Source organism: Stegostoma tigrinum, chromosome 37, assembly GCF_030684315.1.
Source record: "Stegostoma tigrinum isolate sSteTig4 chromosome 37, sSteTig4.hap1, whole genome shotgun sequence".
Classification (NCBI taxonomy): Eukaryota; Metazoa; Chordata; class Chondrichthyes; order Orectolobiformes; family Stegostomatidae; genus Stegostoma; species Stegostoma tigrinum.
The window spans coordinates 5,477,825-5,490,315 of record NC_081390.1 but is presented as its reverse complement, the minus strand read 5'-3'; the positions used below and the strand labels follow the sequence as shown (position 1 = coordinate 5,490,315).

General features: G+C 44.1%; 1 protein-coding gene across 9 annotated transcripts in view; it reads right to left on the bottom strand.

Moving 5' to 3' along the window:
• Positions 1-12,491, bottom strand: part of LOC125467438 (PDZ and LIM domain protein 7) — a 207,567-nt gene that overhangs the window by 113,280 nt on the left and 81,796 nt on the right. For 6 of the 9 annotated variants that reach the window (XM_059640251.1, XM_059640250.1, XM_059640252.1 and 3 more), the window contains exon 5: positions 11,691-12,139. In XM_059640251.1, coding sequence (XP_059496234.1) covers positions 11,691-12,139 — 449 coding nt within the window. Of the gene's footprint in view, positions 1-3,753; positions 3,774-11,690; positions 12,140-12,491 lie in introns of all 9 variants that reach the window. The other 3 variants (XM_059640255.1, XM_059640254.1, XM_059640258.1) reach the window with 1 other exon arrangement.

Genomic DNA, 12,491 nt, shown 5'->3' with positions numbered 1-12,491 from the left:
TATTTTCCCTCTCACTATCTTGGCAATTGTTTGGGGTTAAAATGCAGTATGCAGGGATAGACTGGATCTACTCAGGTCTTGTCTATTCAACCCCAATTCAAAACAACATCAGTAAAACAGGCCTTCATTTTGTGGAGTCTTAGTAAGAGGAAGATCAATAGTAGTGAGGAAGTTGTCACCATGCTGCTGGTCTTGGAGTATAAAAGTGAAGGGGATATCTTGCTACACTTGTAGAGGGCATTGGTAACACCCAATGTAGAACATTGTGTGCGGTTTTGGTCTCCTTATTTATGCAGGATATACATGTATTGGAAGCAGATCAAAGGAGGTTCACAAGCTTGATCCCTGGAATGGAGGGGTTTTATAAGGAAAAGTTTAACAAGTAGGGTTGACTCTAGTTTGAATTTAGAAGAATGACAGCTGATGTTTTGAAAGCTATAAATTTCTGAAGAGGCTTGACAGATTAGATTTTGAAGTTTACCCATCATGAAGAAGTTTAGAACTGGGGACACTGTTTCAGAATAAACAAGTTCCAATTAAAGATGCAGATCAGGAGGAATTTCTTTCCACTGAGAGTTACGTAAAAGGCTGGGTTATTAAAAATAGTCGAGAATGCAATCGAAAAGTTCTTCAGTTACAGAGCTGTCAGGAGTTATGGGGAACATTTAGGGAAGTGAATTTGAGGCCAAGATCAGATCAACCATGATCCTTTTGAAGGGCACACCAGCCTTAAGGGGATCAAAAGAAATAGCAATATGTGTAGGTCTTATGATCTTTTGTGTCTGTTCTTTCTACTGCTATGTCTATTGGAGGATTGGGCAAGTGATGACCATGCTCTCTATCCAGGAATTAGAAACTTTTAAAAAGTAAAGGCCACATTAAAGTTGCCAGCTCCGAGTGGATGCATTCCTAAAGATTTCACCTTACAACTTCCATTTCCAACTGTCCTATGAATTTCCTGCTGGACTGTTCAGGGTTTCTTTTAGCAGTGTCCTAAGATTAATCATTGATGCAACATAAAACTATATGAGCTAGGAAGAGATCACGTGTTAAATGTGAAATAAAATTGGACCATACAGTCTCCGTGAATTATTTTGTTTAATGTTAAGAACTCCTTTCTTTATGATGGCCTCATTTACTCCTCGATCAGAAACAGCATGGATTGCAGTCCCCCCACACCGCTGTAGCTCTGACCTGCAAACAGCTGCTTTTCAACAAATGCAATATTCTCTTTCCCAACCAGCTGTGCAAGGTGAAGTGGCTTTATTTCAGCTCAACCTAAGCTTAGATTCCTCGTAAGGTTTTAATTCTGAATGTAACAGAACATTTTCCTATGCCTCTGGGATTCCCTGCAGATTAGAATGGATTAATCGAAGTGAAGATACAAAAGGAGTCATTACTTTAGATTCCGTCTCAGAAGCTGTCTTGAGAAATATGAGCATGGGTCAAAGAGTGCAGCTCGAGGTTTATTCTCTCAACCTTTATCCTAACTCGAAAAGCCCTGTAAGCACCTAATTATAAAACCCAAATAATGGCCCATCAGTAGGCAACATTGTTGTTACTCAGTGAAGTCTATGAGCTCATTCAGGGTCTAGGTTTCTCTCCTAATGCCGCTTACTTGAGGCCATTTTCAATTGTGAAACAGACTCAGTCAGCAAGCTATTCCACCAAGGGAAGGTACTGTAATGACAATCAGATTCTCATCCATTTCACACATAGTTCCACTGTGAGCAGCAAATAAGCCTCAGTGGTCTAACAGAACGTCAGTATGGCACTGACAAGCAGTTGTGATCAATCCTTATTCAGCAAGGCAGCAAGGGCTGTTTGAAAGCATACACACAGAGCCAGGAACAAAAAAAAATTCACTGAAAAAAGTCACCAAGTCTGACAGCATTTGAGGAGGCAAAACAGAGACAACAAGAAGGACGTGAAACATTAATTCTGATTTCTTTCCACAGAAGCTGCCAGACTTGCTGAATTCTTCCAGCAATTCCTGTTTTTAATTTGATTTCCAGCATCCACAGTTGTTTTGGGTTTTTAGACACTACCAGGGCTTTGGTGAAAGGGCAGGGTGGAGGGAACAAATGCCTATCCAGAGCAGGTTACTTCCAGCTTGACAGGCTCAGCTCTTACAAGGCTGAGTGGATCCCAAGTCTAAAGAAAATGTATTCATGTACATATGAATGCTCTTCAGCTGTTGCTAAAGATCACCTTGAATCAATGGTAACAAGTCCCTCTGTTGATCACCTTCTCCTAGGGAGGGTTTGGTGCCTAGTGGAACTTTGCACTATGAATCAACTGACCCAGATTCTACTGAGACATTTCAGAGCATAAAGGAAACCATTGTCTCCAAGAAATCTGGGAGCTCACTCCAACACATCTCTTAAACATTGAGGAAAGGGCAATAGTTCATGATCTGCCATGGTCCTGCCAACAGAATTAAAAGGTTCAATCTCCAGTCTCACACAATTTAGAATCAATCAATCACAGTATCCAAATGGGAATTAGAATCTCACATGAAAAAGCCAGGAGTTTGTTTCCATCAGTTTTACCTTTGTCTTTACTGATCATTTTCCCTGATTTTAGTTTCAACTTGCCAGTGTAAAGAGATGGGAACATGCCAGGAAGAGGGTGGAACGAATGACCAAACTCTTTCAGATCTAAAACATTTATTTGGAAAAACATTGGAAATACACAAAAGGGTGATTCACTTTGACAGCATCAACAAATTTTTATTTCAAATTCTGATTCTTCTGTTGTGTATTTTGATGTTTCTCATTTTTTCTCTCTCTGCTTATTTATGTGCCTACATCTCTGTCAGTCCCCGTACTGACAGAGATGTACACATGCGTGTATATCGTTACATGTGTGAGCCATGGGTCTATGAACCCACTGTCTCTTGGATCACATCTTCCCTTCATTTTTCTCAAGCTTGTTCCTTCCTGCTCACTAATATTTTTCTTTCTTTCCTGCCACTCTATTCTTTCTGCTCTTGCAACAAAACCTTACAAATTCCAAAATTCAGCTCTCCACATACCACACATCCATTATTCCTGAGCCTACAGTGGCTCCCAGTCCACTAATGTCTGCATTTTAATATTTCCCCTGCACAATTATTTAGAATCCTTCCAGTATTTGTTGCTTTCTCCAGCCTTACAGCCCTCTGGGAACTGTGCATTTCACTAACTTGTGTCCTCTGTCTCCAACTATGGCCCTGGAAATCCAACCCTAAATCAGTCTACCTTGATGATTCTTGTGGAACCTCCTTAAAACCCAATTCCATTCAAGCAAGCTTTATGGCACCCAGACTGAAATCTCCTGTTTTGGTTATGTGTCAAGTTCTATTTGACGATGATCTTGCACCTTGTGATGTTAAAAGCAATCCCAATGGAATGATTCTGAAAGTTGGAACAGTAGATTTTGGAAATATTAATTCTGATGCTTAGAGCTCAGGAAATCCGACGAGAAAACAGATTCAAATTTTCATTTTTCAGATGGGGCAGGTAGGGGTGGGACAAGTTTGATTGATTCTATGCAGTGGGAGGAAAGGAAATGCTACATCACTGCAACAACTGTGCAAAGCAGTTTGAGCTTCAGTCTCTGAGAAAATAGCTTGAAATTGCATACATGCTGCACAGCAATGCCCGCAAAAGAGCAAACACAGCAGGGCAGAGCAACACCGTGCCCTTCATGCTGCCCTTTAACAGATCACATCATGCCACGCACGCTACCACCACATGGCAGTCCACTAACTTGGATGTAGTGTTGACGATCTGTGGGAGGAAAGAATTAAAAAGATAGTTTAGTTTTCAAATCAAACTGCATCACGTCACACTCCAGAACAATCCAGTTGTTGCTGAGGAATGGGTTTCCCCATCTCCATCACTACAGAGGGAAGCATATCCACCTCCAGGCAAACATCCAGAATTCAGTGAATAATATATTCTGCAGGATTAAATGGTGTGCCTTTTTGTGTAAGGCTGCTCTAATAGGTCTGCGTTCAGCCCTGGGAAAGCTCAAAGTCTCTCTAGACTCTGCAAAATTGCCAGTTATCAAATGCCAATGGGCAGACTAACAATACATACACCAAAGAGCACTGAATCTCTCCAGAGAACCAGGGAGGACTGAGGTACGTACCATACCCAACACACCAGGTACCTGTTCTGACCCTTAGTTGCAAACTGATAGCCTTGTTTCTAATGAAACATTCAGGACTTGCCTTTTGAGAACCAAGGATGAAAATGGCATTGTTTCAGTGACAATGTAACAGTCATGGTTCAGACCAAATTTAGTTCCTTTATTAGCACTTAAACAACCCTTAGTTCTGGAGGCCACTCGGATATGATATTTTGACTGTATTAGCACCCACTTGGGGAAAAAGCTCTACATCCACTCATGAAAGAGCTAATGGACCCATCAAATCCAGTGAAGTTCAGATCATCGGGAGGGGAGTCTCAGTCTGTGTCACAAATTCAATGCTGCATTTAACAAATGCTTGATTTCATCCCCAAGAGAAGCCCACTGGTAGTGGGGTCCACATGCATAGTGTTACCAACGCCAAAATTACCAGGTTGAATGATAAAAGCCCCAACTCCCATCACTTTTAGCATCCAATGAGTAAACAGTAGATAAGATTCAGCAGCAATTATACACCCCCAGATCAAGCACTCTCATGGTACAACAACAACACCATTCAACAACTGAGGGAGAATGATTAGCAATACAATCAGTCTGTGCCAGGGTATAACAACTGAAAGTCTTGAATAGTTAACCCTATTTCTCTGTCTCCACAGGTGCTGCTGGACCTGCTGAATTTCTTCAGCACTTTCTATGTTTGTTATGACAACGGAGTCTGCTCAGCTGAAAATTACATTGCTGGAGTACTTCAACCTGGCCATCCCAGAAGCTCCAGGTTCTCTACCGCCTCATGGCAGCTCACCATCTTCTCCAGGCTCACTGAGATTTTCAGGCTTTTTCTTGTTTGACATCTCAAAAACAGCAATTACAATGAAAACTTGCTAAAAATAGACCATTAACTCTGAAAGAATGGACTTCCTTCTGTTATCTCTCTCCATCTCTTGATATGTCATACATACTCAAATAGTTAGCAGCAGGGAAATAGTCAGAAATCATAGATATTTGATTTTCATCACTATATGTGGCACTTTCCAGAACAATATTTTAAAGAAAAACACTAGTTACTCTAGAGGAATTGCTAACAATTATTCACAAAATTGTGTGCGATCTGGATTCAGTTGCTTCTTCCACAGCTACCTGTGCTCTTGCTTTATTTATGTCTCAGAATCCTAACTTAATTTGTCCTTTTCACCGCACCCTTAACATCTTTGAATGTTTCTCTGCTGGACTGGGAAAACTGAAATGTTTTATATGTATTGATGTCACTCTGAACGAAACTGTTTCCCAGCCTCAGTTCTGGTTACACTCGCAGCTATTTGGAGCACTGCCCTAATTGGAAATAAAATGTGGAGATGCTTAGTAGGCACAACCTTTGCAGAGAGATAGGGTGACCATACTTAAGAAAGTGGCAACAGATCCTAGAACGAAAAGTAAGACTTCCATCTTCATGAGCCACTATCACATTGCAGCACTGTAAGATTCCTCAATTCTCAAGTGATCATTTTCAAAATTATGTTTCTCCAAATGGAGGACAATATCTCTCTAGATCTCCTCCTGAGATGCCCACATATGATCACTAAGGAGAGGTAATCGGGAGGATGGTAGTGTTTGGGTAATACAGAAATGCAGGTGCTCTGCACTTGACGGCAGAATCTCAAATGCATTGTCTTGCCTCTGCTCTGACCCAGCCAAACTGATAGGCTGAGCAGGAGGACTGAGCTGGTTGAAACGGAGAGGAGTGATGATGGAGAGCTCGTGAGTGGGCAGATCAGCCAGGGGTGCTGGGGAGTTACAAGTTCAGATTAGTTTGAGTGTCAGACCAAACGCTCCTACTCCTCAAGGGCTGCTGAAAAGGCACTCAGCTGATGTCTGAGCATTTCTGGCTTCTCTTTAGCTGTTTGTTTTCCCAAGCCCTGGAAAGCCTATGTACGGCCATTAAATGTAAAAGTCCATGATAATTTTAGACATGCAGCCTCATTGGCCTTGTTTACACAATGTAGGTTTGGAACAGTTTGCAGTTGCATCAAGACCTAATAACTGCAAGTGGTTGCATTGGATGCAGGCTTGCGATCTTCAAAACTTTACTCCCTACCCCATCCATTGTGGATGTTGAAATTCTTCCCAACAGTGTGCAAGAAACAACACAGCGTGCAGGAGAGGCTGCAACTGGCCTGTGGTTGTGGCAAGACCAAAAATCTTTTTGATCATAACAAGAGGGTAGTGCTGTTAAGTTGGAATTTGCTATTTGCAGACTGTTTGCTGTATTCCTTAATTAGACGTACTCTATTTCTGTGAAGCTCTGAATTTGCTCATATAACATAATTCACACTGACGTAATAAACCCTTAAAACATTCACACAAATAAGTTCACCAGTAAATTGTGATACAACTATAAAAGAAATTGTATGACCTCAAGTGCAGTCTGCTGAGTACAGGATTACAAACATAACAAAACACTAATGTACAATCATCTAGGCAGTCAATTACATTGAATACTTCAGCTAGTAACTCACCTCCTGATTCCCCAAAGCCTCCCCACCAACAAGGCACCAGTGTGATAGAATACTCACCCAAGTTACCCCCATTTACTTCGATGAGTGCAGCTCTCCTAACACTCAAGAAGCTTGACATCATTTAGGAAAAAGCAGCCGACTGACTGACACCATGTCCTAAAACATCCACACCCTCCAACATCGAAACTCAAGATGCACTGCAGAAATTGACCAAGGGCAGCAGATACATGAGAACACCAGTGCGAGTTCCTCTCCAAGGTACTCACCATCCTAACTCAGAAGTATATCGCAGTTCCTTCACTGTCGGTCATGCAAACACTGGAACTCTCTCCCCAATGGCATCGTGTGTAGATGCACTGCGCATGGGCTGCAGTGGTGAATGTTGGTAGCTCATGACCACCATCCCAAGGGTAACTAGACATGAGCAATATATGCTGACCAGCCGGTGATGCCCACATCTTGTGAGTGCATATAAAAAAGGCTGGAATTGGAATCCAGCCAGACCTGGGCTCTCACTGTATTGTGCACTTTAAAGGGAGGTGATGGCCTGGTGGTATTATTGCTTGACCGTTAATGCACAGACCCAGTTAGTCTTCTGGGAGCCCGAATTCAGAACCAAGTTCAAATCTTGCTATGAAAGATGGTGGAACTTGAATTCACCAAAAATTCAGAAATAAGAAACTCATGATGACCACAAATCCTTTGTTAATTATTGGGAAAACTCATCTGGTCCATTAATATCCTTCAGGAAATGAAACTGCCATTTTCATCTGGTCTGGCCTACATGTGACTCCAGGTCTGCAGCAATGTGGTTGACTTCTTCTTTGATAAAGACTCATAACCACCCTCTGGGGATCCCTTCTCCCACCTCCAAATTTCTTCCTCCTCTCCGACACCCCCTGCCAGCTTCTCACCAACCCCAGACCTCTTTATTGCTAACTGCCAACGCGACATCGACTGCCTCAATTTCTCCAACCTCCCTCACCCAGTCCAACCTCTCCCCCACTGAATGAGCAGCGCTCCACCCCAATCCCTGTTTCACTATCAAACCCTCCAACAAAGGCAGGGCAGTGGTAATCTGGAGGACGGACCCCTGTGTTGCAGAGGCCAAATGCCAACTCTCCGCCACCACGTCCTACCTCCCCCTTGACTACTACCCCACCATAGCCCATCAAGCTACTGTCTCCCTCACTGTTCATGATCTCATTGCTTCCGGTGACCTCCCCTCCACCACCTCCAGCCTTATAGACACCCCCAGCCCCACACTATCTGGTTCTACCTGTTCCCCAAGATCCACAAGCCCAACTGCCCAGCCGACCCATCGCCTCCACATATTCTTGCTCCACTGAACTCATCTCTTCCTACCTCGACTCTATTCTCTCCCCCTTTGTCCAGACACTCCCCACTTATATCCAGGTCACAAACCACACCCTCCACCTCTTTGGTAACTTCCAGTTCCCTGGCTCCCAGCAATTCATCTTTACTATGGATGTTCAATCCCTATACACGTCCATACCCCAAGGACGGCCTGCAGGACCTCAGTCTTTTCTTCTCCAACAGACCCTTCTAGTACCACCCACACCACCCCCCCCTCCCCCCCACCAATACCGTTCTCCACCTCGCCAAACAAAACCCTCATCCTCAATAACTTTTCCTTCAATTCTTTCCACTTTCTCCAAATCCATGGGGTTGCCATGGGCACTTGCATGGGCCCCAGCCACGCCTGCCTGTTTGTAGGTTATGTTGAACAGTCCCTCTTCAGTGCGTACACCAGAACTGTTCCCCAACTCTTCCGCCATTACATCGATGACTGCATCAGTGCTGTATTCTGTATCAGGCTGAACTGGAGCAGTTTATCGACTTCACTGACAACTTCCACCCTGCTGTCTGATTCACTTGGTCTATCTCAGACACCTCCCTCCTCTTTCTTGACCTCTCCATTTCTGGTGACAGTTTATGGACTGACATTTACAATAAACCCATGACTCACATGGTACCTAGATTACCCCTCCTCCCACCCTGTATCCTGTAAAAAAACTCTATCCCGTTTTCCCAATTCCTCCATCTCCATTGCCTCTGCTCTGACTCGATGTTCCACTCCCAAGCATCCCAGATGTCCGCCTTTTTCCCCACTCTGTCATCCAGACAGCCCTCCACCATGCCTCCTCCATTCCCTGCCCCACAGCTGTTAACCACTTACCCAAACATAACAAATGAAGGGTCCCCCTTGTCCTCATTTTCCACTCCACCAGCCTCTGCATCCAACATATCATCTTCAAACATTTCCACCAATCCAATTAGACCCCACCACCAAGAACATCTTCACTCACCAAACCTCTCTGGCTTCTGCTAGGACCATTCCCTTCACCACTCCTTAGTTCGCACCACACTCCCCACCAACCACACTGACCCACCCAGTACCTTCTCCTGAAACTGTAAAAGATGCAACACCTACCCACATACCACCTCCCTCACCTCCATCCAGGGCCTTAAACAGCCCTCGTCTATTGTATCCAGTGCTCCCAATGCGGTCTTCTCAACGTCAGTGGGACGAAATGTAGACTTGGTGACCGTTTCACTAAGCATCTCTGCTTGGCACATAATGGCCAACCTAACCTCCTGGTCACCGCCCATTTCAACTCCCCGCCCCTCTCCCCCTCCGACATGTCTGTCCTCAGCCTCCTCCAGTGTCGCAGTGACTTGGAACGCAAATTTGAAGAGAAACGACTTATCTTCCACTTGGGCACCTTACAGTTTGGAAGACTCAACACTGAGTTCTCCAATTTCAAATAACCTTCCACCCATCCTCCAGCACCCCATGCAGTCCCACCTCTTCCCTTTCATTCCACCTTCTGACCTTCCCTTCCAGCCACCAACCGGATTCAGCCTTCCCATCAACCAACCAGGTCGCACCTACCACCAGTGTCCACCTGTCACCACCATTTAGCCGCCGCTGCTCCCTCCTCCTTATCTGCAGCTCCCCCTAGCCCCGCATCCAGTCCTGAAGAAGGGTAATACCCAATATGTTGACTGCTCCTTTCCTCCAGAGGCTGCTAGGCTTGTTGTGTTCTTCCAATCTCCTGTTTATCTACCGTGGTTGAGTCTTAACTGGCCCTGGGCAATTAGGGATGGACAACAAATACTGTCCTAGCCAGTGATGCTGACATCCCATCAATGAATTAAAAAAAAGCTCTACAAATCATCCAATTCCTCTTCCATTATCAAGATCATCTGTTGCTACCTGAAGTCTCTCAACACTGTCATGATCTCTCTCCTTCTGGGCACAACCAGGATCCCCATCTTTCCTTCTGTCTTCCCCAAGTCTCTCTAAGGCTGCTTCCACACCACCTGAGCCTGTCTGACCCAGTCACCATCTTGTAGTGATAATGCCACAGGACTAGTAATCCACAGCCTCAAGCTAATGATCGGAGGACATTGCTTGAAATCCCACCACAGCAGGTGGTGAACTTTAAATTCAATAAAAACCTGGAATAAAACATCAGCCAATGGACAACCATCTCAAATTTAATCACTGTCAAATGTCATAAAAACCCATCCAATTCACTAATGTCTGTTAGAGAAGGAAATCTGTCGTCCTTGCCTAATCTGGCCCATATGTGACTCCAGACACATAGCAATGTGGTCTTAACTGGCTTCTGGGAAATCAGGAATGAGTAATTACTGGCATTAAATTGACCTTAATGAAGCTCCTCTCAAAACAGTACAATCGGCCTTCTTGAACTTCTGTAGAGGGTGGCTCACTTGGCAAAGAGAGCAATTAAGAGTCAGCCATACGGGTGGTAGCCTGGAATCAAAAACAGACCACACTGGGGAAGGACACAGGCTTTCATTTGGGTCTTAGTGACAATCTAATAGCTTCATCATCACTTTCACTCATGCTAGCTTATTACATGCAGAGTTTTTCCACGACTGTATACAAATTCTCGAATTGTCATGGTGGGATTTGGGCTCCCAATTTCTGTATTACAGTCCAGGCTGCTGATTACTGGTCTGATAGTGTAATCATAACACCACTAATTCTAGATTAAGATACATTCACAGAGGTGTTGTCGTATCTGTACCAGCCTCTCTGACTTTGCATCAATGTAACATTCAGATTTCATTTGCATTAAGTGAAGGAGCCTAAGGTTCACAGCACAACTCCAGTGAATAGTCTGACTGTCAGCACTGTCATCTTATTACCTCCAGGTTTCACAAGAAGTTGGGGTGGGCATCCATTTACAAAATGATGGAAACAAGTCTTAAAACTGCCTCAGGGACCAAGGGGAAATTCAACTTAACTGCATGTGATGCAAACACATTGCAACATCAAGATAATTCCAAACAGTTACGAACTGGAACCTGCTGTCCATTTGCACTTTTATTATTACCTGTATAAACATATGAGGGTCGGTGGTCAGAGCCTCAAACTACTGTGTGCTCCCTCCTCTTGGATAAGCCCTTCCTGAGGAGGTGACACTGGTTCTGTAACCCAGTCTGTTAACCAAGTACAATAAACTCCAGAATCCAATGGCCCATCACCCACTTGGAAACCTACACTCAACCCCTGTCACCAGTCTTTCTCACTGGTATTAACCAAGGTTTGATACAGTTAAGGTACAGATCAGCAATGATGTAATTGAATGGCAGAACAGGCTTGAGGCATTGAATGGCTGCTTCTTCCTGAGCTTTTGTCATTTTATGACTGTGGCTGGCTGCTTTAGCACTCTCCAGTGTTCTTTGAAATGTTGGGCAGAAGTTCCTATACATCGGAACTGTGTGCTATGGGTAGCAAAGGCAATTGTACCAGATTCTACGAGATTTTGCTGTTGTTGGGCAATCACTTAAAAGCCATTCAAACAAATATAACTGGAGGCAAACTACTGGACAAGGAGCTGAGAGTTAGAAACTGCTCACCAGGTTGCTTAATGAAGGACTATATATGGAGTGCTTTAAAAATTAAGTCCGCTTAAAGCCATAAACATAGCAGGCATGTGGCAAACTATCCACCGAGTGCTCAATTGCAGTTTTGATGCTTACCCTTGGAGGAATCCACCTGCAGAGACTCTGTCTCGCCTGTCATCCTTCTGGGCTGTTGCCCTGACCATTTCATCAATTGTCTCTCTAGAATACAGGCCCAGAGGGCTGTTGTACTGCCTCCGATGGCCAGAGCTAGACGTTGTACCTTTAATACCAGTTACATCATAAACCCTTCCTGATGCCCGAGAAGTGCTGACCCCTCTTTGAGGTGAAAGGCTTGAGGTCAGAGAAGTAGCTGGAGAGAACATTGATGTTGTCATGGAAGACGTTTGCCTGAAAGATGCTGTCATCTCTGAGCTACGTGTCAAGCTGCTGTCCCTCGTGCTGAGGTGATCAGAGGACATCCCATTAGCAGAGCGCATGCTAGCAGAGGCCCATGCAGTCCTACTGAGCTGGTACTCAGGGCTTGACGTCAGTTTTCCACTGGTGTCGATTCCTGAAGCTGGTTCCTGTAGCAACATACAGCCGAGCACAGAACAAAGGCAAAAGAAAATCATGGATGACATGCAAAGACACAACAAGCCAATGATCAAAGCACAAAAATGTATTTGTGGGCCCAGGTTTCCAGCTTTAACGATGAAACCAATCACTTGACTAACGAACATCTTTGGCTCCAAGTGACGAATACTTCAGCCACAGCAAGCAGTTCAGTCCAAGAAACGTTTGTGGCAATTGCCCCAAAACAGTAACTGAGCTTCAAAGTTCTAATGTTGAAGCTAGCAGATGCACTTTGTAACATAGAGCTTATTGGTTAATAATGTTTGCATCAAACCACTTCTTCTCCAGATAGTATTCTAGATT